Source organism: Aotus nancymaae, unplaced genomic scaffold (genome assembly GCF_030222135.1).
Source record: "Aotus nancymaae isolate 86718 unplaced genomic scaffold, 86718_ANA_hifiasm-v0.15.2.pri h1tg000099l, whole genome shotgun sequence".
Classification (NCBI taxonomy): Eukaryota; Metazoa; Chordata; class Mammalia; order Primates; family Aotidae; genus Aotus; species Aotus nancymaae.
Genome location: NW_026988514.1, coordinates 7506164 through 7531614, shown reverse-complemented (window position 1 = coordinate 7531614; position 25451 = coordinate 7506164). Strand labels below are relative to the sequence as shown.

Below are 25451 nucleotides of genomic sequence, written 5' to 3'. Positions count from 1 at the left end.
GTGGACGCTCTGCTCACTGCTCTCTAAATGCCATGGGTCACTAAACCCTGGGCTGCTGTCTCCTCATGGTGTGTCTTTGGCCTCTCCCTTCCTCGTGGACAGCCCTCTATTTCCTCCCTGAACTCACCCCTCCAGCTCACTGTCCTCTCTCTGCTTTCAAACAGCCTTTTTCTCGCTGGGCCTGGGGACTTGGTGCCCATTCATCACTGACTGCCCCCATGAGACATCACTTTCCTTCTGATCCCAGACTTTCACATGTGCGTGTGCACACTCACACAGGCATGAATACCCATGCATATCCACGTGGAGGTTCCCATGTCCAATGATCAAGACTGGAACTTTTGCCTGAGTGCCTGTTTTGAACCTTTAATTAATTCATTCATTCCTTTATTCACTTATTCACTTTGCAACATAGTTATGCTGGGAAGATGAAGAGAAATAAGGCCTCATCTTTCCCTCAAGCATCCTTAGACTATTGGGCAAGACAGTCACATAAATAGATACAAAATACAGCTGTGTCCTTCCCCTGAGTCCCACACTCACTCATCCAAGCCCCAGCCATCCCCACCGGGGTGTCTCTCAGTCATTGCAAATGAGCCCAGGAGAGCTTTGCCTCTCCCTCCCTGCTCCCCAACTTGCCCCTCACCTTGTCGTGCCATCTGTCAGTGCACCAGTGCACGCCCTGTTGGTGAGTCTGGGAACCTAGAAGTCACCTGTGCTTGTTCCGCTTTCTCCCTTGCACCCTCAAGTAACCCATGGTGCTCAGATGTGGTCATTCTCCCTCCCCACCATGTCCCCAAGCTCCCTCCTGCCTCCCTGCTGCCCTCATGAGACGTCACTTTCCTTCTCAGCCACAGCCTCCTTCCTTGCTCTTCCTGTGACACCTTTCAGTCCATTCTCCCCATATAAGCAGGGTCAATAAAAAGACAAAATGTAAACCCAATCATGCCCCTGCGTGCTAAAGCCTCCTGAGCCACTGCAGCCCCACAGGACCCGGCCCGTCCACCTCTCTGGCCCTGTCTTCTCTGGGCCTCAGCCCCACTGGCTTCTCTCTGCCTTTGACCAGTGCTTCTTGAGCTCCCTCTGGGGAAAGACCAATATATTTTCTTTCATTTTGTAAAATTTGTGTAAAACAACAAAAAATGGATTACTGAAAAATGATACGAAATATGAGACCAAATGTTTTGTTATTGGATTCAACAGACATAAAATTCCCATCACATTACTACAGACATTTCTGGTTTCAGGCATTACACCAAGTCATGGGTCAGTCACAGCAGTTCAGTGCAAAACTCAAACTTTGAGCTTCCGTGCCATGGGACACTTTACCCTTGGGACTCAGCTCAATCAACCTGTCTCAGTGAGACTGCCCCACTGGTCACCACCTCCCACCCCTGCCAACACTCTGTCCTGCTACCTGAAAGTCTCCTGTTCACTGGTTTGCTGCTTGTGGTCTACTCTTCACCTACACATCCCAGGACCTGCACCCCAGGAGAGCCGGAGCTGCATGTCTTATTTGCTGCCATATCCCCACATCTCAGAATGGTGCCTGACCTATACAGAGGAGGTGCTTCACAAATATTTGTTGGCTAAAAGGGTGGAAGGATGGATGAATGGATGAATGGATGGATGGGTGGATGGATGGTTGGATGGATAGATGGATGGATGGATGGTGGATAGATGGGTGAATGATGGATGAATGGGTAGATGGTAGATGGAAGGATAGATGGATGCTTAGTGGATGGATGGGTGGATGGAAGGATGGAAGGATGCCTGTTGGATGGAAGGATGGATGGATGCCTGGGTGGATGGAAGGTTCGATGGAAGGATGGATGGATGGTGGATAAAGGGTGGATGGTAGATGGATGAGTGAATGGTGGATGGATGTTTGGTGGTGGATGTATGGTAAACGTATGGATGGATGATGGATAGATCGATGGGTGGATGAATGGAATAAAGGAAGGGAGAGAGGAAGGATAGAAAAAAGGCATGCTGAGACCACAGGGAAAAAGAACTACCTGAGTTGACCTCAGAGGAGGCTTCTAAAAGTGAGGATAAAGGAGTAGGCTCTTGAAGAAGGGAAAGGAGTTTTCTGAATAGAACAGTTGAGTGCCGGGGTTGGGGCAAAGGCATGCTGAGAGAAGATCAGCATAAGCGAAGGTGCAGAAGGCTAACTGGTAAGGCTTGCACATGCTGTGCATGAGGCAGAGGTTTGAGAAAATTCTGAGGATCTCCATGGGTTGTAGAATGGGGCCTCCACTACTTTAAAAAGAGAATTGAGCTCTGCAACTGCCATTGTGATGCAATTCTTGGTTCTGTGCCCCATTTTTCCTGATCAGGTTATAATAAAACACATTTTCTGTCTCCCCTCAACCCCTGCCGTCCCCTCACGGTGTCTTCCCTTCCCGCTCCTCTCCTTCAGCCATTCCATTCCCACTGACTGTGCCAAAGGCCAGCTGTCAGGGCAGCCCCTTTGTATGAGGCAATACTACGGGCTTTTCTCCTCCTACCGGCTCCCCGGCCATACCCAGGACACGCTGGTGGCCCAGAACAGCAGCATCATGCCAGAGCCCGAGCACGTCATCGTGGCCTGCTGCAACCAGGTAAGCAGCCCCTTGTTTTCGCGAGGGAGGGCACAGAGCACCCAGTGGCTACGTGTTCACATTTGAGGGTGCTCAGTCTTTTTCCCTGAGTCACACAGAGAGCTGGGGCACCATGTCTCCAAAGTGGGGTCCCTACTTCCAGTCAGTCCCATGTCTCTCCACCAGTTGGCTTCTAAGAATGAGAGCCATCAGTCTGAGAATATCCTCACTGGACTCTCACTTCAGCCCTGATGCACTGAGGGTCACAATCGAGACCCTCCACCTGTACATCTGTTCTTTTCCATGCAGTCACCCAGGCCCTGGCCTTACTAGAGACCACACACAGACAGACAGTGTTACGGACTGACAAATAGGACCTTTCATGTGCCAGCCTGTGGTCTCAGCACTTAACATGTATTCATCCCACTTAATCCTCACAGCGACCCTGCAGAGGAGGCCTTAGGATCTCCATGTGACAGATGAGGACATGAGACTCAGACAAGTTATGTGATCTGTCCAAGAGTGGGAAGGACTCCTAGGTCTGGCCAGTGCCCTAAGGTCACGCTCTACCCTCTGCAGCTCAGGTCCTCAGATTGGGTTCCACAGAGCCAACAGGGACCCATGAGGCCTGGGGGACGGGCTGAGCGTGAGGGCTCCTGACCTCTTCCCGGTGCCCACCACACTATGTATGCCCTATATTGAGCTTCACATAAATATTTCCTCTGACAAACAGTTTTGTTTTTGTTTTTGCTTTACTAAAACCCAAGTTTGGCAACCATCCCAGGGCCTCCCCTGGGACTTGCTTTACAGTGTGATCTTCTTGGGCTTACCTCACATTTGTAGTAAGTTGGGAGCTCTGTGGAAGCTTGACATCTAAGGGCAGCTGTGACCTCTGCTCCTAGATTCAAAGGCCAACTAGGAGGCCTTGCAGCCCACCTGATACCTTGGCCACAGACCAAGGTCGTTTCTCTATCTTCATTCAAAAGTCAAGCCCAGTATTTCCCAGCTCCCACGGGCCACCGTATCCAGCCCTTCCAGACATGCTCTGGGCCCCTGCACTGAACCAGGCCATACAAACACTGCTGGGGAGTTGGAGGGGAAGGGAAAACAAGGTACTCATGTTAATCAGTTGAAAAGGGTATCTTGACCTGGGTCTGGGAATAAACCCTTCACAAAGCCCAAGGCTTTAGCCTTCAAAGCTACAAAATGACAGAACCACAGGGTTGACATACAAAGCACATGTAGGTACACATGTGTAGGCGCACATGCACACATGATGTGTGTTGGTTTTCCAGTCTTCCTCTGCATATGATTGCTGGCTTGCTTTTTTCCTCCACTCACCAGTGGCTCATCCCTGTGGCTCTATTTGCTGCTAATTCACTCTTTTCAACGGCTGGGTAGACATGCCCCAGACATATACACTACATTTCACTTAGCCATTCCCCTTCTGGAGAACAGTGAGGCTCTTGCTACCATTTTGCTGTTGCAAACAAGGCTGAGAGGCACATTCCTCACGTCTTCCAATATACTTGGGTATGTTTCTCTAAGCCTCAGGCTAAAATATGCATTTGTAAGCGCAATTGCTTAGTCATAGGTATGCACATTTTTAGTTTCGATAGACACTGCCCTACAACAGTAGCTGTGCCAATTTATACTCCATTCCTTGCGGACATGATGGATTCTGTGAACCATAAAAGCACATTTTCTTTTGGCTAAGTTATATGTTGCCTTCTTTGATTGGGGGCAGCGTGGAATCCAGCACAGTCAACAGCCTTGGCTTGGTCCCTAAACTGAGAACCACTAAACACCTTGAGAACCTGGGGCCTGAGCTTCCCTATCCCAGGCTCACCTGTGAAGGCTGAGTGAAGGCCTGGTGCCCCGGGCCACCCAACGAGTGACGTGTTTGACCTGTTTCCCCCACAGTTCTTTGTCTTGGATGTTGTCATTAATTTCCGCCGTCTCAGTGAGGGGGATCTGTTCACTCAGTTGAGAAAGATAGTCAAAATGGCTTCCAACGAGGATGAGCGCTTGCCTCCAATTGGCCTGCTGACGTCTGACGGGAGGAGCGAGTGGGCCGAGGCCAGGACAGTCCTCGTGAAAGGTCAGCGACAGTGCCCAGTGCCTCTCCATGCCCATCTCATGCTCGTGCCCATCGGCTTTCCCTCCTCTGGGGTCGGGCCAGGGCCTCATCCCCATCAGCCATAGCGCGGGAGCTCAGGGCCACAGCATGCCCTGTCACCAGCCACGGTGCCTTGCTGCTGAAGGCACATTTTGTGCCCTCGTGTTCTATCTGACGTTATCTGGCGTTCTTGGTGGGGCTAACCAGTGCTGGAACTGGGGATGTCTGGGAATGTTGGGTGGGGCTGGGGGTTAGCTGGAGGAAGGCTGGCTGCAAGTGAGCAGGTGTGTTTTCCTGGTGGGCTGGGATGGTGCTCACTGAGAGTGGCTGGGGGATCTGCCATCGAATGGGGGTGTGGGATGGAGCCTGCCTCTGGGAAAGTGGTTCACCACCTCTATCACCTGATCTCTCCATCCTGGGACTCCTCATCTTCAAGCTACCCCTTATCTTTTGGTACTATTCTTATGAAAGTCTCCAAGCATTCCCATAAGAAAGCCAGGAATACTCTTGAAAATTTTTCATCAGCCTTCTGGAAAGTACTTTTCAAATCTAAAGTTGGTCCTATTTTAGGAGCTAATGGAATGCCCTCCTTCCTTGCCCATGTTAGAGATACTGAAATGAGAAGCAAGACTTCTGTGAGTCTCTGTTTGCCCCTCAGAATGTTACTGGGCTAGGCAATCTAATCAGACTCTCCCGGTCTGTTACTGAGGGCCTTGGGCTAGGCCCGCGGAGTGTGGGAGACAAAGGGATGAGGCCTCTACCCAGGAGCAGCCCCATAATGGGAAGAGGAAGAGAGGGCATGGGGAGGAGACTCACATCCAGGGGCATGCAGCGCTGACCAACTCAGGTGTCAAAAACATGCTCCAGGACTTCAGAGAGGGGAGGGAGCCAGCCCTTTAGAGTGGGATTGTGAAAGGCTCTGTTAGAAGAGGTGGGAATGGAGCAGGGCCCCATGTCATGAGTGAGAAAGGCTGCAGGGAAGGATGGTACCCAGGCAGGCAGACCAACCCTGGGCAAAGCCCGCTGCCCAGCAGGGACACACCCATCCTGCCCCTGGGGTGAGGAGGAGAACAGCCGTCCAGCGAAGGTGGCCTGAGCCGGATGTGCTGGGCCTGGCTGTCTGACAACAGGCACTTGCATTTTCTGGTCTCCCTCTCTAGAAGGGTCTTCCCCCAGAGCCAGCTGGCTCCTTGCCCCAAGCAGAACTCAGCCCAGGCGTCCGGCCCCAGGCCCTCCTTGGGCATCCTTCCTGCATACTCTGTCACTGTGGCCCATTCTCTTACCTTGATTCTGTTGCTCACTTTCTGAGGACAGCTTTGCATTCGTTTGATGAATGCTGATTATCTGCCTTCCCCCCTCACCCCCTGCCCCCAGCCTGTAAGGTCAGAAGGACAGGGACCTTGTCTGTTTGGTTTAATTTCTGAGAAACATAGTCAGGGCCCAGTTACATTTATTAAATAAAAGAGTGAAGGGTGATTAAAAATGCCAGGCCCCAGACTTATTCCCCACTTACCAAATTAATTATTCTTTCCTCTAATTATTGGGCACCTGTTGAATGCTGTCCTAAATAGGGGGCTGTATGGGCCACAGAGTTGAGAGCCGACTATCCTCCCTGACCTAACCTCACTTAATACTGGAGAATTAATAACTTAGCATTCCAGAGTGAGTTAATTCCCTCAGGAGCCATGGTATAATCAAATCCCACTCCTCTCCCCTCCAGGGACAGAGACAGGCATCAAAATAATCGCCTCTGCCTCCAACATAGTTTCCACTTTATTAGCAGGCCAGGCCCAAGACTCGCCCTTCTGGGCTGGCCGGATTGCTCCAAGGTCTGAGTGCTTAGGCTGTGGATCAGAATTGATCTGTTAATGGCACTTGATCTGGCTTTCTGAATGGAAGTGCTGTTTCTGAGAGAAATGTGACAGAAAGAAGGGGACACACGTGCCTCCCTTTGGGTAAACCGATTAATCCAGTTAGCACCAACTGTGTCATCTACACAGCGGGAAACTGATTCTTCACAGAGTCCCCCTCCCCGGAGCAGCCCTGCCTATGAAACAGAAACAGGGAGATCATTCACAAAATGATTTTGGTTTCCCAGTGAAAGAGTATGGCAGCTTGGGCCAGGGTTGAGAGCGAAGATGGAGAGACCAGTGGGGTCAAGGCCATTAGAAGCGAGAACAATTTCTGGACTTTTTATCCGAGCCACGAGTGGATGTTCGTGTCATTTAGTGAGATGTTGGTGCCATTTAGTGAGAGGTCAAGGAGTGGGTACAGGATGGAGAAATCATTTCCAAGCATGTTGGGTTCCAGGTGCTTGAGTCATCTAGGTGGAGATGTCAAGCTCGATCTATGCTTTTGGAGCCCAAGGAAGAGGTCAGTACAGAGCTATAAATCTGAGAGCCATCAGCACATAAATGATCCTTAAAGTCACGGACCCGGGTGAGATCATCTAGAAACAGAAGAACAGGGGGCCTGGAGGTCATATAGAGAAAGATGCAAAGGGATTGAGAAAGAGCAGCCCCTAAGGTAAAGGAAACCCAGGAGAAGAGTCACAGAGATTCAAGAGGGAAGGAGCAGCCAGCCACGTGGAATGCCGTGGAGAGCTAGGAAGAACAGGTCATGGGAGACCAGGCTCGGCAATCCTGAGGCTGTCACCAGGCTTGCTGAGGGTCAGACCGGAGTACCAGGAAGAACAAATGGTTGCACACTGATGGAAGTGGTCCAACAGCACAAAGAAATTGTCGATGAGTCAGTCAATGAGTTGAACCAGTGAGAACGGTTGACTTTTTCCAGATATTTTGATACTAAAAGGAGCAGAAAAATGAGGGATTGCTGAAAGAGGTCAAGGGAGGTGTTTTTAGGAAGAGAGACAAATGTGTGGAAGGAATTCAGTAAAAGAAATTGATGAAGAGATATGAGATATATTGAGGGGTGGAATTCTTGCAAAGGCAAAAGGAGATGGAACTAAGAAAATAAGAAGCCTTTGGTTGGTATAAGGCGAAATGGAAAATTTGGGTCTGGAACTGTGGAGGTAGAGTATGCAGAGGCTCCCAACTGGTACCAGATGGTCTCAGATCACAGCCTTGAGATAAGAGGTAAGAGGAAAGATAAGAGATAAGAGGCGGGGAGTTGGATTCTGAAGACAAAATAGAATGTATGAAATAGCCTCCTGGAAAGTAAGAAAGAGGACTTGAAAAACTTGTTAAGATTTATGGACAATGTTGAGCTCATATACGAAGCTTGAGTGATACATTTTCGGAGAAGCTAATTGACATTGTTATGTGATCTTCCCCACCAATGCTCAGCTCCTCAGGTTCAGCCAGAGTTGGTGAGTGTAACTGGCAGGGACGGTCAAGGTGTGGCAGGGAACGGTCATCCTGGAATCTGAGCTGAGTAAGGAAGTGTGTTCAAGTCTGCTAGAGCAGCTGTAACAAAGTACCACAGACTGGGAGGCTTCAACAGATACTTGCTATCTTACAGTTCAGCTGGGTGGGTTTCTCCTGAGGCTCTCTCCTTGGCTTGTGGATGCCGCCTTATCCCTGTTTCTTCATGTGGTCTTTCCTCTGTGCATATCTGCATCCTAAACTCTTCCTATAAGTTGACCAGTCATATGAAATTAGGCTTCACCCAAATGGCCTCGTTTAACTTAACTCTTTAAAGGTCTCATCTCCAAATACAGTCACATTCTGAGATGCTGGGAGTTAGGACTTCAAATAGGAATTTTTGGGATGGCAACAATTTGCCCCATAAGATGAATGAAGTGACAGACAGGGTAGATTGTGAGAGCTCAGTAGGACCAAGGGGTTTGGCTGTCTTGGTGACATGAGATGTGTTCAGTGGTATCAGAGGATGTGAACTAGAAAGCTAGAAGTGTGCTCAGAGTGTGGATGCTTGAAACTGAGACATGAGAGGTGGTGGGCTCCTGGTAGACAGAAGTTCCCAGATGTGATCTTGGCCATGGGTGCACGGGTGAGACTGTCAAAGGTAGAGGAGGATGGGGGCTGGGTAGCCACATGGATGCTCATGTTACCATGACCATGATTCCAGTAGCATGGGGGAAGCAGGTGAACTGAGAACCCAGGTCTTCATGATGGGAACCTAGGCAGGAAGAGATTGGCGCAGCACAGAAACAAGGGGGATGACAGTGATGGCGGGGGTAAAAGTCTAACAGCTCCAGCTCCAAAGCAAAGTGGGATGAGGGAGGAGTTGTTTAGAAGCAGGAACAGAGAGAAGGAAGCTGTCTACTCAACCTGGCCCTGGGGTGCATGAGTGTGAAGGAAAACAACAGAGAGTTTGAGAGGGTGTCAGGGGAGCAGGCGCCTTGAGGGAGCAGCCCCTCTGGGAAGCACCACACTGCAGTTGAGGCAGACCTGGGGGGACACCTACAAAGAGTCTAGCCATGCAGAGGAATGGCCTGTTTGAGATAGGCACAAAGGGCTCTAGAAGGAGGAAAGGACAGGTGTGAGAACTGGGTGCACTTAGGGGACATATAGCATGGGGGGGGTGGGGGAGCTAGGGAGCCCCCAGGGTAGCTGCCCAGCTGTGGCTGTTGGGGCTGAGGTACTTTCTGACCTACAGCAGTATTTCAATTAACTCCACAGAATGGGTTGAGCTATTTTAGGGCAGCATAGCTCCCAACCCTCTCAGCTCAAGCCCTGATCCCATCCCCCCTTCCTGGAGCCTGGGTAGAGACAGTGACCATGGGCACAGGGTCCATGCAAGCGGTGGCTGGCAGGAGGCCTTGGCTAAGCTGAGCTCCACCAGGAGGTCTGGACCAGGGAGCTTGAGCTCAGACAAAACACTTCCCCGGATTCTCACACAGTCAACTGAGGCCCGGGGTAGGGGCTTGTCCACCCCGACCCTTCATTGCATCAACTTCTCTCCTTCTAACACTACTCCTGAGCCTCCATCCTGCCCCCAACCAGGACGACTCCCTCCTGTGAGCCCCAGGCTGCCCAGCCTGACCCTGTGCCGTGAAACTGAGGGCATGAGGCTCACAGGTTTCCAGGGACCACCAGGGTGGCACAGCCCACATGCAGGGGAGCCGGGCTGCCTGCCACACCCTCCAGCTCTGGCTCAGACACGGGCTCAGACACGGTGTAGGATTGTGTGTGCTGACATCACTGAAGGTGGTCTGATCAGCCACAGGCCACTGCCAGTGTCCTCTGGGGGCCCAAAGCACCAGGATACACAGGCTAAACCAAAGCAGCATTTCAGACAGAGTCCTGAGGGGCTGGGAGGCCGCCTCCATAGAGGAACTTGAGGCTAAAGCCAGGTGTGCTGAGGCCAGTGTGACTCAGCCGTGGTTCCAGACTGGGGTTGGATGATGACATCAGGATTGTCTAGAGCATTCCTTAATAAAACAAAACAAAACAGATTCCTGGGCCCCAGTGATTTTCCAGAGGGACAGAGTGGGGCCAAGAAATCTATTTTTATAGCACTCTGGTGTTTTCATGTGCAGCCCAGGGTGGGACCTGCTTCCTCAGAAATTAGCAGTGCATCCAGGTCTCCCTCTGTGCCTGCTCTGTCCCGGGCACCTTCTGTCCTTTGTTACACCTGTGCGGTGGGATTTCATTCCCACAGAACAGAGGAAGAGGCTGCGTCTCTCTTAGGGGTGGCCGGTGGTGACACGGGGGCTGACACCAGGAGGGAGCGTTTGCCTAGCCAGCCTGAGATCTACAGTGCCAGGGAGGCCGGGGTGGGATTCTGAAGACAGGCTCGGGGCCTCAAAGGGAGCCTGCACACCCTCTTAGAACCTCCCTCCCCACTGCCTCGAAGCTGTGGCCTTCCTGAACCCAGGAGGAGCCAACCCGTTATCCTGGTCTGGAAATTTGATTAGACATTCGGCCCTGAGTCTGGGAGACTACAGCGCTTGTCAATTTGTAGGAAAAGGATGGCCAGCTTGGAGAGCCCCCCAGCCCACTGGCCTTCCCGGGTGCTGCCGTGGAGAGCCTGTGACCAGACCTGAGAGGCAGATGCTCTTCGTTTACACAGTCCCGTAAATATTTATCCCCAACAGCCAATTAGAGCTGAGCCACTGCTTGCAAGGAGGGAACTGACAGAAGGCAGCTGCAGCTGCAGAAGCCCATGGTCATGGTTTACAAGAACCACTCAGGATGGGGGCATTTTGCTATTTAAATATTGTCATCCAGAGCTAGGCATGTCTGCTGATTTTAAAACCAATTACACATTAGCACTAACAGCCTCTCTGATTTAATTGGCCCAGAAATTCCTCCCGAGCTCTCAAGACTGAATGTGATTTTCTTGCTCTGGGAAGGGGCTGAGCCAATGCCTCCCTCCTTCAGAAGAAGCATGAAGGCCTTTAGGGACAAGAGCATCCAGGCAGGAAAGGCAAGTGGTCCAAGGCAGGAGGGCTGCACTTGACCTACCATGGCTGCTGTCTTCTGTGGCCTAGGCTTCCTAGTCTATATGAAGATCACAGTGTGCCCTATGGGCAGGACCAAGGGGACAGGCTGTAAAGCAGATGGCCTGGCACCTGGCACACAGAGGGTGTTGACTAAATGGTAGCTCTTATTAGATTTGGGGATCACCCTGGGGATGCTTTGCCCAATGCCCACAACCCCTCTGGAAAAATCTGGGGAACTTGAATATGGGCACTGTCCTTGTGGTCAGAGGCAGGGGCCCGAGGGCCCGAAGGCTGCTTTGCTCTTTGCATAGAATCCTAATCCCTAAAAACTCTGCGGTGCATTTTGCTTTCCCTGGGCCCTCCACATACCACCCTCTCTCTGTGTACACACACTGGACTCCTGTCTTTACCTTCTCCCTGGTCACCATCCCTCTGGCCCTCATTTTCCATTTTATGAGCAGCACAGTAATGTTTGGGGTACAAGACAGCTGGGAGGTGTTTTTCTGTGTTTTTTTTGTTTGTTTGTTTTTGTGTCTCCTGCCTTTCTCCCCCAACATCCTTTCTCCCAGTTCTGGAAGCATGCCAGCTCTTTGTGTCCTCTGCCTTTGTGGGAAGAGTGGTTAGAACCCAGATGAAAGAAAGAGCACTTCTTGGTTCTTAAGTTCTTTTACATAATATATATATATATAATACATATTATATATTATATATAATAATATTTATATATTATATATTTTTATATAATATGTATTATATATATTTATATATATTATATATATTGTTATATTATATATTTACATATATAATATAAATATATATGTATTTGAGATAGGCACAAAGGGCTCTAGAACGAGGAAAAGAGAGGTGTGTTTATATATATATTTATTTATATATAAATTAAATATAAATAAATTTAATTTATATATATTATATATATTTATATAAATAATAAATTATACTTTTTTTGATATAACTCTAGATTAACATCCGGTTGTAAGAAGTAATACAGAGATCTCACATGTACCAGTCTTCCCCTAGTGGTAGCATTTTCCAAAACTATAGGACAATAGCACAACCAGGACACTGACATTGACACAGTCAAGACTGGAGCATTCCATCACCACCAGGATCCTTCATGTGCCCTTTTATAACCACAGGCACTTCACCCCCTTCTTAACTCCTGGGCAACCACAAATCTGTTCTCTATTTTGGTAATTTTATTGCTTCAGAAATATTATATATTATATACGTGAAATATATATTATATACAGGAAATCATGTAGCATGTATGATGTGAGGAATGGCTTTTTTCAAAGAGCATACTTCTCTGGATGGAGATTCATCCAAATTGTTGCATGTGTCAACAGTTCTTTCCTCTTTATTGCTGAGTGGTATTCCATGGTGCTAGGTATCACAGTTTCTTTCATCATTTACCTATCAAAGGACATCCGAGTTGTTTCCAGATTCAAACTATGAAAAATAAAGCTTCTGTGAACATTTGTGTACAGGTTTTTGTGTGAACCTGTGTTTTCACTTACTGGAAAAAATGTCCAGGAATGTAATTTATAGGTCACATGACAGTTGTATGTTTGGTTTTTTAAGAAACTGCTAAAATGTTTTCCATAGTGACTGTACCATTTTACATTCCCATCAGCAATATATGTATGTATAATCCAGTTTCTATACATCTTCATCAGCACTTGGTGTTGTCACTATTTTTTATTTTAACCATTTTGTTAGGTATGAAGACAATGTAATCCATCACATTAACAGACTAAAGAAAAAAATAGCATGATTATATTAATCGATACAGTAATAGCATTTGGCAAAATTCAACATCCATTCATGATAAAATATCTTAGAGAACTAGGACCAGAAGGGAACTTCCTCGACCTAATAAGGAACATCTACAAAAAGCTTATAGCTAACATCATATTTAAAGGTGGAAGACTGAATGCTTTCCCCGTAAGATCAAGAACAAAAGGATACCTACTCTTACCACTTCTGTTTAACACAGTATTGGAGTTCTGGACAGAGGAATAAGGCAAAAAAAGGGAACAAAAGGGATACTGATCAGAAAGAAAAAAGTAAAATGATCCCTATTTTCATGACATGATTACGTATATAGAAAATACTAACAAATCTACAAAGCTAAAAATTCCTAGAATAAATGAATTCAGCAAGGTTGCAATATAAAAGATTCACATATGAAACTCAATTATAGTCTTTCACTTTTAAATATGCTGTTAGCTATAAGCTTTTTGTAGATGTTCTTTATCAAGTCAAGGAAGTTCCCTTCTGGTCCTCCTAGTTCAACAAGAGATTTTATCATGAATGAATGTTGAATTTTGCCAAATGCTTTTACTGTATAAATTAATATAATCATGTTATTTTTTTTCTGTAGCTTGTTAATGTGGTGGATTACACTGATTGATTTTCAGATATTGAACTAGCCCTGCATCCCTGGAATGAGCCCCAGTTGGTCATGGTGTATAATTCTTTCCATATATTGCTTAATTCTGCTTGCTAATATGTAGTTCTGTATTTTTTGCCTCTATATTTGTGAGGGCCACTATTCTATAGTTGCTTTGGGTTTTTTGTTTGTTTGTTTGTTGTACTGTATGTGTCTTCTTTTGGTATCAGGATACCAGGTTCATAAATTGGGAAATGTTCCCTCCTTTTATATTTTCTGAAACAGATTGTATAAATGTGGTATAAATTCTTCCTTAAATGTTTGTTAGACTTCTTCAGTGAAATTATTTGGCCTGGAGATTTCTTTTTTAGGAGTTTTAATTTTGCTAATTAAATATCCTTAACCTATTTATGCCTAGTGTTCCATTACTGGAATGGTAAGCTCTTGGGAGTTATTTATATCCTACTGCTTAAGGTCATCACTAAGATCTGATTTTTCATTAAAAAAAATTTGCAACCTCCAGCGTAAATAGGTTAATAATTATAGGACTATTCAAAAATCATAATATTCAATGCATTGTGGTAGTTTATACTTTTCAAGGGATTGGTCCATTTCATGTAAGTTGTCAGATTTATGTGTATAGAATTGTTCATAGTATCCTCTTATTATACTTTTGATGTCTGCATGATCTGTAGCGATATCCTGTTTCATTCCTGATATTGGTGGTTGTGTCTTTCTCTCTCTCTCTCTTTTTTTTTTTTCTTTTTTTTTTGGTCAGTCTCTCTGTAAATTTGATTGGTCTTTTAAAATAACTAGCTTTCTTTTCATTGATTTTTTTTCCTGTTTTTAATCGCATTGATTTCTGCTCTTTATTATTACCTTCCTCTTTCTTCCACTGGGTTTTTTCTGCTCTTCTTTTTCTAGGTTCTTCAGGTAAGAAATTAAATTATTAATTTGAGACTTTTCTAATGTAAGCATTTAGAAAAGATACTTTAGGTGTATCTCCCAAATTTTCATATGATGTGTTTAAATTTTCATTCCAGTATATCTTTAACATTTCCCTTAAAACTCTGACATGGTTCAGCTCTGTGTCTCCACCCAAATCTCATCTCAAATTCTAATCCCCACATGTCAAGGGAGGGACCCAGTGAGAGGTGATTGGACCATGGGGGTGGTTCCCCCCACGCTGTTCTCGAGACAGTGAGTGAGTTCCCAGGATACCTGATGGTTTAAAAGTGTTTGGCAGTTCCCCCTCATTTTCTGTCTCTCCTGCTGCCGTGGGAAGGAAGGTCTTTGTTTCCTCTTCTCTTCTGCCATGATTGTAAGTTTCCTGAATTCTCCCAAGCCATGCAAAACTGTGAGTCAATTAAATATTTTTTCTTCATAAATTACCCAGTCTCCGTTAGGTCTTCATAGCGTGTGAAAACAGACTAATACAACTCCCTCTTTGACCATTAATTATTTATAAGTATGTTGTTCAGTTTCCAAATGTTTGGAACTTTTTATGTTATTTTTCTGTTACTGATTTCTACTTTGAGTTCACTGTGGTCAGAGAACACATGTTGAATGACTTTAATTATTTTCAATTTGTTGAGGGTTGTTTTATGGTCCTGGGTATAGTCTATCTTGGCATATGTTTCATGGGTATTTGAAGAGAATGATTGATGATATTGTTGATTTCTTTTACGTCCTCGCTGAATTTCTGTCTAGTTGTTCTAACAATTGTTGAGAGCAGTGTTACAGTCTCCAAGTACAACTGTGGATTTGTCCATTGCTCCTTTCAGTTCTGTCAGTGTTTGCTTAACATATTTTATGGTATGCTTGATACAGATGCATTTAGGATTGCCATGTCTTCTTGGTGGATTTATCCTTTACTTTTAAATCATGTCCTTCTATGTCTCTGGTAAATTTTCTTTGCTCTAAAGTGTACTTTACCTGACATTAAGATAGCCATTTCTGCTTTCTTTTGATTAATGTTTGCATGAAAAATATGTTCCTTCCTTTTATTTGTAACCAACGAATATCATTATATTTGATGTTCATTTCTTGTAGACAGCATATAGCTGGATAATGTTTTGTACTATATTCTGTCAATCTCTGTCTTCTAACTGGTGTATTTAGATCATTTACACCTTACATAATAATTGATGTGTTAGGGTTTAATTCTAACATTTTTTTTTTGTTTTCTGTTTTTCAGTTATTGTTCTCTTTTTCTTGCCTTCCTGCAGGTTACATGAACATTTTTTAGAATTCTATTTTTATTTACCTGTAATTTTTTTAGCATTATCTGTGTGTATAACTTTTTCTAACAGTATCTATAGATATGACCTTGTATATACATAACCTATCATAGTCTATTAATGTTGAAATGTTACCAGTTCTAGTGAAGTGTAGAAAGCTTACCACCTTTTATTCTCCTTTGTTTATAATATACTTGTCTTAAATATTATCTCTATATACATTTAGAACCACATCAAGCAGTGTTATGATTTTTGCTTCAACACTGAAATATAGTTTAGAAGACTTAAAAGGAGAATGAAAATGAATTTATTTACAGATATTTACCATTTCTGTTGTCCTTTCTTTCTTCTTGATGTTCCAATGTTTCCCTTTTTATCGTTTTCTTTCTTTAAAAAAAAATCTTTTGTTAGCCATTCTTTCAGGACCGGTCTGCTTGGCATGAATTCTCTTAGTTTTTCCTCATGTGAAAATGTTTTTATTTCCCCCTCTTCATTTCTGAAGGATATTTTTTTCTTGATATAGAATTCTGGATTGATAGTTCTTTTTTTTCAGTACTTACAAAATATCATGCCAATTTCTTCTGGCCTTCATGATTTCTGGCTGTTGTCTTAGTTGCTTTCTCCTATGTAATATGTGTATGTGTGTGTGTGTGTGTGTGTGTGTGTGTGTGTAGATATATGTGTGTGTTTATATATATATATACACACACACACATATATATACATACATACATTTTATATATATATATATATGTGTGCATATATATCTCCTGTTTGAGGTTAACTTATCTTCCTGAATCTTTAGATTTGTGTCCTTTGCCAAATTTGGGAAAGTATTAGCCATTATTTCCCTGAGTCCTTTCTGCTCTGTCCTCTTTCTCTTCTCCTGGGAATTTGGTGACATAAACGTCACCTTTTGTCTCACAGGTGCCTTAGGCTCTGTTTATTTCCCCCAGTCTGTTTTCTCTCTGTTGTTCCAATTGGCTAATCAGTGTTGTTCTGGCTTCAAGTTCACTGAAGACCTTCAGGTTCTTTTCTCTGCTCTGTAAGTTCTTCTATTGAGTCTATGTACTGTGCTTTTTATATTAGTTATTCTATTATTCAGTCCTAAAATTTCTATTTAGTTCTTCTTATATCTTTTATTTTCTCACTAAGAATTTCTCTTTATTTGTCGAAACTTCCTATTTTTTTTCATTTGTTATAAATATGTTAAAATTGCTTATTGAATTTTTTATGATGACTGCTTTTTATTTATTTTTGTTTTATTTTATTTTATTTTTTTGAGATGGAGTCTTGGTCTCTTGCCCAGGCAGGAGTGCAGTGGCATGATCTCAACTCATTGCAACCTCTGCCTCCCGAGTTCAAACGATTCTGGTGCCTCAGCTTCCCGGTAGCTAGGTTACAAGGGCACACCACCATGCCCAGCTAATTTTTGTATTTTTAGTGGAGATGGGGCTTCACTATGTTGGCCAGGCTGGTCTCTAACTCCTGACCTCAAGTGATCTGCCCACCTTGGCCTCCCAAAATGCTGGGATTAAGGGCGTGAGCCAGAGCACCCAGCCGTGATTTTTTTTTTTAGTCAAGTTGAGATTTTCCTAGTTCTTGGTAGAATGAGCAATTTTCTTTTGAAATTTGAATGTATTGTGTTATGAGACTTGGGATCTTATTTAAGCATGTTTTAGCTGGCTTCCTCTGACACTGGTCCAGTAAGAGAACGGGGGAGGTTATAACCAGGTGGAGGTGGAAGCACAGGCTCCTCACTGGGTCTCCGTTGACACCCTGGGGGAGGGGACTCCTTATTAATGCCGGGTGGCGGGGTAGGAGTCCAAGCTCCCTACATGGTCTCTATTAATGCTGCGTGGGGAAAAGGAGGGAAGGGTGGTTATTGCCCAATGGAGATGGAAGTCCCAGCTTCTGTCTGAGGCTATGCCTTCTCTGATACCCCCAGAAGTTGAGATGCCTCATTACTGACTGGTGATGGTACAATCTGGGCTCTTCTATTGACCTTTGCCGGTGTGGTGGCCAAGGGAGGGACAACACAGTTTTTCTCTGTGGTGTTTGGCTGAAGTGGAACAGCTATTACCTAAAAGTCTTATGTTTTGCTATTCTGATCCTTTGGCTAGAGAGAGCAGGGTTTTGTTGTTTGTTTGTTTGTTACTTTACCAACTTGTTTCTATGCTGCTGATTTCTTCAATGCCAAGTTGGATATTGTAGGTAAAAACAAAACAGAACAAAAAAAAACCTCACAGGTTATTAGTTTGCTAGAGCTGCCATCACAATGCCACAGAATGGGTGGCTTAAACAGCAGACGTTTATTTCTCACCGTTTTGGAGGTTGGAAGTCCGAGATGAAGGTGGCACAGTATAGGCATCGACAAGCCATCTTCTCACTGTGTCCTCACCTGGTCTTCTCTCCGTGCACACATCCTTGGTATCTCTTCCTCTTCTTATGATGACACTAGTCCTATTGGATTAAGACCTCATTGAACTTTAATTATCTTTGTAAAAGCCCTCCCTCCAAATAGAGTCAAACTGAGAGCTGAAGCTTCAACATTTGACTTTTCAGGGGACGCAGTTCAGTCCATAATACTCAGAGAATCTGCCCATGTGGTGTTCCTTGGGTCCTGAGGTCACTGACTGGTCTGCCTTCCTGTCTCCATCTTTCAGAGTCTTCTTATGTTTGTTTTAAATAAAATGTCCAAGCTTTTAGCGGGAGGAATAGGGAAAATTATATGTTCCTGGAATCAGAAGACCCTCCCTCCAGAGCTCATTAAAGGAGGCTTATGTAACTCAAGTCAAAGCAGCTCTGATTTGCAAGAGTGAGAAATACTTTAGTCCAAATTCTCATAGCCTCTAAGGACAGACAGGATAAAGATCACCCCCTAGGCCAGAGAGCTGGGAAGAATATGAGATGCGTGATGGCAGATTTACCTCTTAAAAGAAGAAAGTACTCCTTCATCTAGGGAGGAAAGATGCTCAGATAGGATTGGGAAATGTTAAGAAGGGCTAAGCCCCTAAGAAAGAGCTCAGTTCATCCATCTCCTGGATTGTGAGAAGGAGGATGGGCACAGCACAGAAATCTAACTTGTGCTAACTTCCCAGGGAATAGATCAGAGCAAGCACAGGCAGGCGTCTTAGAGTGGTGTATGTCTGGTGGTGCTTGTGCACAGTAGTGCACATTAGAGAGCAGCACCTGAGTCTTGCAGCCCTGCACAGACAGAGGTACCAGGTGCTGTTTCATCTGTGCTCACCAGAGTCTCGGCCTGTAAGCTTCCAACCTCTAACACCAGGCTCAGGGCTCCCCAAGGCCTCCTGGCCTTTGGAATTTCCACACCACCAAAGCTGTTAGCTCCCACCTCAGGCACGGGTGTCAGAGCAAGCTCCTCCTATTACTCAATCCCCACCTCTCACTATTAAGCAGGGCTCCTTGAGGAAGATTGATTCACCACTTTAAAGGAGCCTCGATGTGCTCAATGAGCATACCACAAGACAAACAGCTCCTGCCACGTGCCTCCAGCCCGCCGTCCCATGTTTCCATTACATTTGGGCCAGAGTCATGGTGGATGAGCTTGGGTGTAGTGTTCATTTTCTGCCTTACAGGATAAACTTGTCAGCATTTGACTGATCAGCTACTTATATGCAGGGAGTTCATTTGCAAGGCCACCTGGCTTCCCACTCTGTTGTCCTGCTTCCATTTCACCCTGTCTAATGAGCCAGGACCTGGTTCCTGTTCAGCGGCGCTGGGCTCCTGGGCCCTGCACAGCCTGCACGTGATGGCAATGCTGTGATGCCTCCTCACAATCCATCTTGCCTGCCTGGAGGTGACCCGGGCAGTGATGCCCAGGGAGTGATGCCTCCTGGTTGGGCAGGCATGCTGTGGGCAGCTGCCTGAGGAGCTGCAGTCTGCCCACTTCACATGGCCTTTGGGGCTGTTTTTAAAGAACCTTTAGTGAAGGCAACTACCAAGCCAGGGCTCTCAGAGCTCACCCTGAAGTATAGCCAACAGGGATGAGGTGGGCAGCATTCAAGCTGCTCATGGCCCCAGCGTGGCTAGTCTCCAGGCCCATGCCCTTCCCAAGCTGCCAGGTATCCTAGACTCTGCTCTGACCACACTGCGCTCTTCCATGATCCTTCAGTGACTCCCTGTTGTTGCTGGCTGAAGTCACATCACTGAGCTGGGCATTCACAGCCCTTGTTGATGAACCTGAGCATTGGGATTGGATGCCTGAGATCAAACCGAGCTCCCTCTACTTACTGAATAATTAATATCATCCCTGTTTACAAAAGAGGCCTTATAAATGGCCTGAGGTCAAGACATTTGGTTTCTCTGCTCCTAACCTGTAAATGAGGCATGACAATGATACCTATCTCATATGCATCAGTATGTATGTTTAATTTGATACCTGGCACAATGGTAGGTACCCGACAAATGTTAGCTAATAGTATCACATCATTGTGTTCTTCCAGCCCTGCCTAAATCCTGTGCCCTCACCCATAAGCTGGAGGTCAAGCCAATTACTCACAAGCTATGCTTACAAGCATGGGGGTCTGTTCCCCACCATCCAAGCCACCCTCCCACCCTCCACCCACTACCCTGCACTGTTATACACCTCCTGGTATGCCTCTCCCTTCCTCTCTGCTGATCTGAACCTGACCCAGACCTGGCCAAGGTCTCCCCATGCTCTGAAGGCACTGGCTAGCCTAGGAAAGCCTGAGGGAGAGCCTGAAGGGACCCCGAGCACAGCACATAGTAGAGGGCTGAGCACCGTGGCCATCTGCAGGTTTCCTAAGGAAGGGAGAAAGGCAGAGCAGGGAGTTTGCAGAGGTAAAGGAACCCTACCTTGTCCCAGCCTCACCCTACCCCCACTCCCCCACCAACCCATGAAGCTCAAAGCCTCAAAAGTAGTTGGTTTTTGCCCTTCAGAAGGACATGGCCTCTCCCTTTCCCATTAGCCAGCTGGGCACCTCCAGGCCCCCTTTCTGAACTAGGTCCACAGATCCCAGCCCTACTGGGGCCAGACCAAGGGAAGCACGATGAAGTCCATTACCCACCATGGACTGTGCTTACCTTGTGCAGGGGGCCCAGGCCCCACCCTCAGTGAGTGCTGATATCAGGGAGGGGAACAGACCAGGCATCCAGGGGCTGAAAGTGCTGACTGTCCAAAGCATGGTGGTGTGGGAATGGCAGTGGGATCATGTGCTGTGCAGCAGGGGGTGGTGGGCAGGGGTTGGGGGGCCACCTCTGGGCTCTGGTGCTATGTGAGGCAGAGTGCAGGTTCCACATCTGCACTGAGCAAGCTGTGGAGGCCTCATTCTCTGGGCGTCAGGTGACCTCAAAGGCAGGGCTGGCACTGCCAGAGGACGAGGGAGCTCAGGGAGGGCTTTGATAGGCAGAGTAGGAGAACGGTCTTGTCCTGGGCACAGTCTGCATGATTACAAGGAGATGGGATGTGCACAGAATCAGAGAGGGGCAGAAGGTTGTTTGTGAGGTCCATGCAGGGATCTGGGGAGGAAAGGAGGTAGCCTTGCGGGGCAGCAGAGGTGTGAGCCAAGGAGCCCATGGTGCCATGTTTAGAAATTGGGATTCTCTCTTGTGGGCAGTAGGAGCTGTTTCAGGTTCTGAGAGGGTGATGTGGTGACTGCACCATGCTGAAGGAGCTTACAGGAAGGGGAGTTTCCCTAGAGCCTGGGCTGGCTCTCACTTATGCTTAGATCCTCAGGGCATGGCCAGATCCTTGATGCTGATCAGACTGAGGCAGGGAAGCCCAAGAGGCCATGCAGAGAGCGAGAAGGCATCCTGGCCTCATAGGGACCAGGAGGGGTTCTGAAAGCACTGGGGTCCCAAAGCCTCATCCTCGACAGGAGGGAAGAGAGGACATCCCAAGGCTAGGCTGGCTTCCCAGAGTGGACAGCCTGCTGTGGGAGACATCTTCTTCCCCAGAATTTGCAGAAAGTGAGAGAAAGGGGATGCATGGGGACTGGAGAATTTGCAAAAAAGGGTATGCATGGGGACTGGAGACTCCTTTCAAGCAAGGGCATCTGTAGACACCCCTTGTGAACCTGGAGAATTCACCTGGGCAGAGCGAAGACCAGTGCAGTTAGCATCTGTGTACCCAGCAGACATCGAGAAGACCTAGGAGATGGTCTTAAAGACTGACTGCACCCTGGGAACGGGAGCTGTCCACTTCCCTGAGGAAGGCAAAACACAGGGGAGAGCTCCCGCCATCATATCCACGATCCAGGCAGCAGGATGGAGGAAGGTGAGAAGCAGGACAAAGAGCACGTACTAGTTATCTTTGAGGAGGTTCCCTGGAAGCTGTCCTGTAGTTTCTTGAGATCTTGCTAGCAGAATTTCGACACCTGGTTACCCCTAGCTGTAAGGGAGGTTGGGAAGTATACCTTTAGTTGGTTGTCCATGTACCAAGCTAAAAACCAGGGGTTCTATGAGCAAGGGAAGAAAGGACATGTGGTGTGCAACTAGCAGTCTCTACCATGTAATGCACCTTTATCTGCAAATGCCATGCCCCCCATCTTCCCACATAGAGCACTCTCACCCCTGCCCTAGGTGCCTCATCCTGTCCCAGCATCCAGCTCCAAGGTCAGGCTCTCCTGGTGATACACAGCCCTCACCATTGGGTCTTGAAGTGACTCCTTAGAATTTTAAACCAAAATGTTAAACTTTGGTTTGGGTGGACTTTTTAACTTTTGCTGAACTTTAAACCAAGAGCCAGGCTGTGCACTCCCGCAGCCAGTACTGAGCGGTGGAGAGAACATCGTCGCACAATAGACCCCTGTTTGGAAGAAACGGGAACACACAGCAGGAGCAGCCTTAGCCCCCAGCAGGTCCTGCCAGGTGGGCTTGGTGAACCTCCCTGTGCCTTGTGGAGGAAGCTTCCCTGGGAGGGCAGCTTCTGGTGCTCTCTGGGAGGAACCCACGTGTCTCTGGTGAAGTCGTGTCCTCTGTGCCTGACTCCCACTCCTGAAAAGCCATCTGTGTCTGTACTCCTCCAATGCCACCAGGGAGGGGGATTCCCTTTTGAAACCCGCTTCCTGTGCAAGGTCCGGAGGAGCCTGGGAATTGGTAGAGGCTCACGCAAAAGCCAGCTGTGGGCCAGGCTTGGCGCTCCTTTGGGTCTATGAGTCCAAAACGGTTCCTATGAGCTCATCCTGATGCAGGTTCAGGGATGCCTGGCCCTTCCACCTGCAGCTCTGCCTCTGAACCAATGGCTTGGGGTTTTCTTGTGAAATTGCCTAATTTTGAATTGGCAGTTTCAAAATTGGAAAACTAATGTAGATGTCTGAAAGTTACAGTTCAGGGCAAACAAGCATGCCTACACACAGATGTGGCTCACAGGAGCTTGAGTGGAGGGTGCTATTGGGTGGGGATTAGGGACCCCTCCACTGATGTGGGCAGACCTGAGGGTCTAAGCATCCCCCTTCACCTTGGCATGCAGGACCAGTGGCCCACACATCAGGAGGAGAGCCGGCTGCAGCTGAGGGCAGGGCTCCTTCAGGGACCCTGAGAATGAGCTGGCTCCTGGGGTAGGACAGAGGTTCAGGACACTCTTGCTGACTTCACTGCCCATTCATAGCAGGGCAGGATTGGAAAATCAGGGCTGGCTCAAGATGTGGGTCTTAGTGTGATCCCAGAAGACAGGGCTGCCCTGCCCCATATGGGGCTCCAAGGAGGGAAACATGGCCTGGAGAGGGACAGGTGCTAGGGCTGTGCCTGCCTCCTCTGCAGACTCCACCAATCGGGACTCGCTGGACATGATTGAACGCTGCATCTGCCTTGTGTGCCTGGATGCGCCAGGAGGCGTGGAGCTCAGCGACACCCACAGGGCACTCCAGCTCCTTCACGGCGGAGGCTGCAGCAAGAACGGGGCCAACCGCTGGTATGACAAGTCCCTGCAGGTAAGTCGTCCAGGTGACCCCGCAAGAGTACACCCTTGCCCCCAGCAAGAGAGTGAGCAGGCAAGCCCACAGAGCCCGGCACCCAGCCCGCATGTGCTTGTGTCTGGCAGGCGCACGCACTGCCCTCTGCTGCCCAAGAGGCTGGGTCTGATGGGTCAGGGGAGCTGGAGGGGTCTGAGATGTGCTGTTGATGTCAATCTCTGGACCAGCCAGAACTCTTCTTGGGAGCCAGTGGCCGAACCGAACTCAAACTCCCTAACCTTCCACAGGTTACCTGTGCCAGGAAGGTCTGGGCCAGACCTGGGGCTCATTTCCCATCACCCATCACATCTGTGAGGTGGGGTGTGCCAGGAGCAAAAGGGTACAACGGACCCCACTGAACAAATCCTTAATGCACTCTGAGAGAATCTGAGGCCCAGAGCTGTTAGCTTTTTGGATGTCCACCCGCTGATCTGGCGATTTTGACATACCTCCATCAAGCCGTGAGAAGTAGAGCAGCCCAGAACCTCCATGGAAGAAAGATCATAAGATGAGATAAAATAATTCACATTTGTTCATTTGCATGACATCAGCCTAGAAGCAAGAAATTTGCTTTGGCCTAGAGAAAAACACCCATGCAGACGGGAATGAAGTCAAGGTTAAACCATTCATTCCCATTCTGCCATCCTCCTTTTATTCCCCCAACATGCCAATCCTGAATGTAGTCTTGTTTATTTTAAAGTGACTACACTTTTATACTATATGGCATATAGTGTAAAACAGCAGGCAAAACATCTCTCTGCTTTCGGTTAACAAAGCTCACATTCATAAGCATGTCTAGACAACACCTCATTTTCGTTTCTCTCTGTCCCTACATTCTGCAGGTTTTCCTTTTTATTGGTTTGCATATTGATTCCATTATTTCTGATGTGCTCTTCTGCTGCTGGGCCAGCTGTTTTAGCCTCCACAGCGGTGCTAATGGCCTATCATCTTTCATGGAGCCGCTGTGGGGGTGAACCAATGTAATACATGCACAGAATCTGTAACTCAGCATTGGTAGCAGTTTTTAAAAGACATCGCTTTCCTTCCTTCCTTCTTCCTTCCTTCCTTCTTTCTTCTTCCTTCCTTCCTTCCTTCCTTTTAGTGACAGGGATGGATAAGTCCTAACATGGGGGTGGGCACAGCCCTCACTGCCTCTCAGGGGTGAGTCTATGCTGACCTCCAGGCTCTTTTCATCAGCAGGACAGATTATCAGGCGAGCCAGAGAAGCCAGCAGGGCTCCATGGACCTGAATTCAAAAGGATGGAAAGCTGGTCTCAGGACAGCAAAGCAGGGGACGCTGGGGGCAGGAGGGGAGGGTCTGCAATGGGTGAGTTCAGGGAGAAGCTCTGTGGGAAGTGAGTTTCTTTTCAGAATTCGAGTAAAGATCCAGGCCTCTGGCACACCAGGGGAGCGATTGGGAGGAGACCAGGGGAGAGGCAGCTCGGGACATGTGGAGTGGTATGGTGCCCTGGAAGAGCTTCAGTAAAACTCTTAGAGTTTGCTTGTCTTGTTTGTTTAGGGCTGAAGAATGAGTATCTCTTGGGTGTGATGGGCTACCAAGCAGCCTGCTTCATTTGAATTACAGTTTTAAAAAAATGAAAAAAAAAAAAAATGACAGAACTAAAACTTAAAAATTTCTAAATTTAAAAATCCTAAATTTTCTGCTAGCTGTTTAAAATATTTCCTGATACAAGTTTGCTGTTGTAACATTTAATTATAAAATTATGAAAATAAATCCATTTCCATAGGTAAACAAGTCATAATGAGTGTGTGCTGTTGGAAGAGAGACAATTAAC

General features: G+C 47.0%; 1 protein-coding gene across 1 annotated transcript in view; it reads left to right on the top strand.

The window, feature by feature from the left end:
- CHAT (choline O-acetyltransferase) overlaps positions 1–25451 on the top strand; it is a 49772-nt gene that overhangs the window by 7000 nt on the left and 17321 nt on the right. The window contains exons 5-7 of the mRNA XM_012477467.2: positions 2423–2603; positions 4506–4683; positions 23465–23634. Of these exons, the coding sequence (XP_012332890.2) occupies positions 2423–2603; positions 4506–4683; positions 23465–23634 (529 nt within the window). The remainder of the gene's footprint in view (positions 1–2422; positions 2604–4505; positions 4684–23464; positions 23635–25451) is intronic.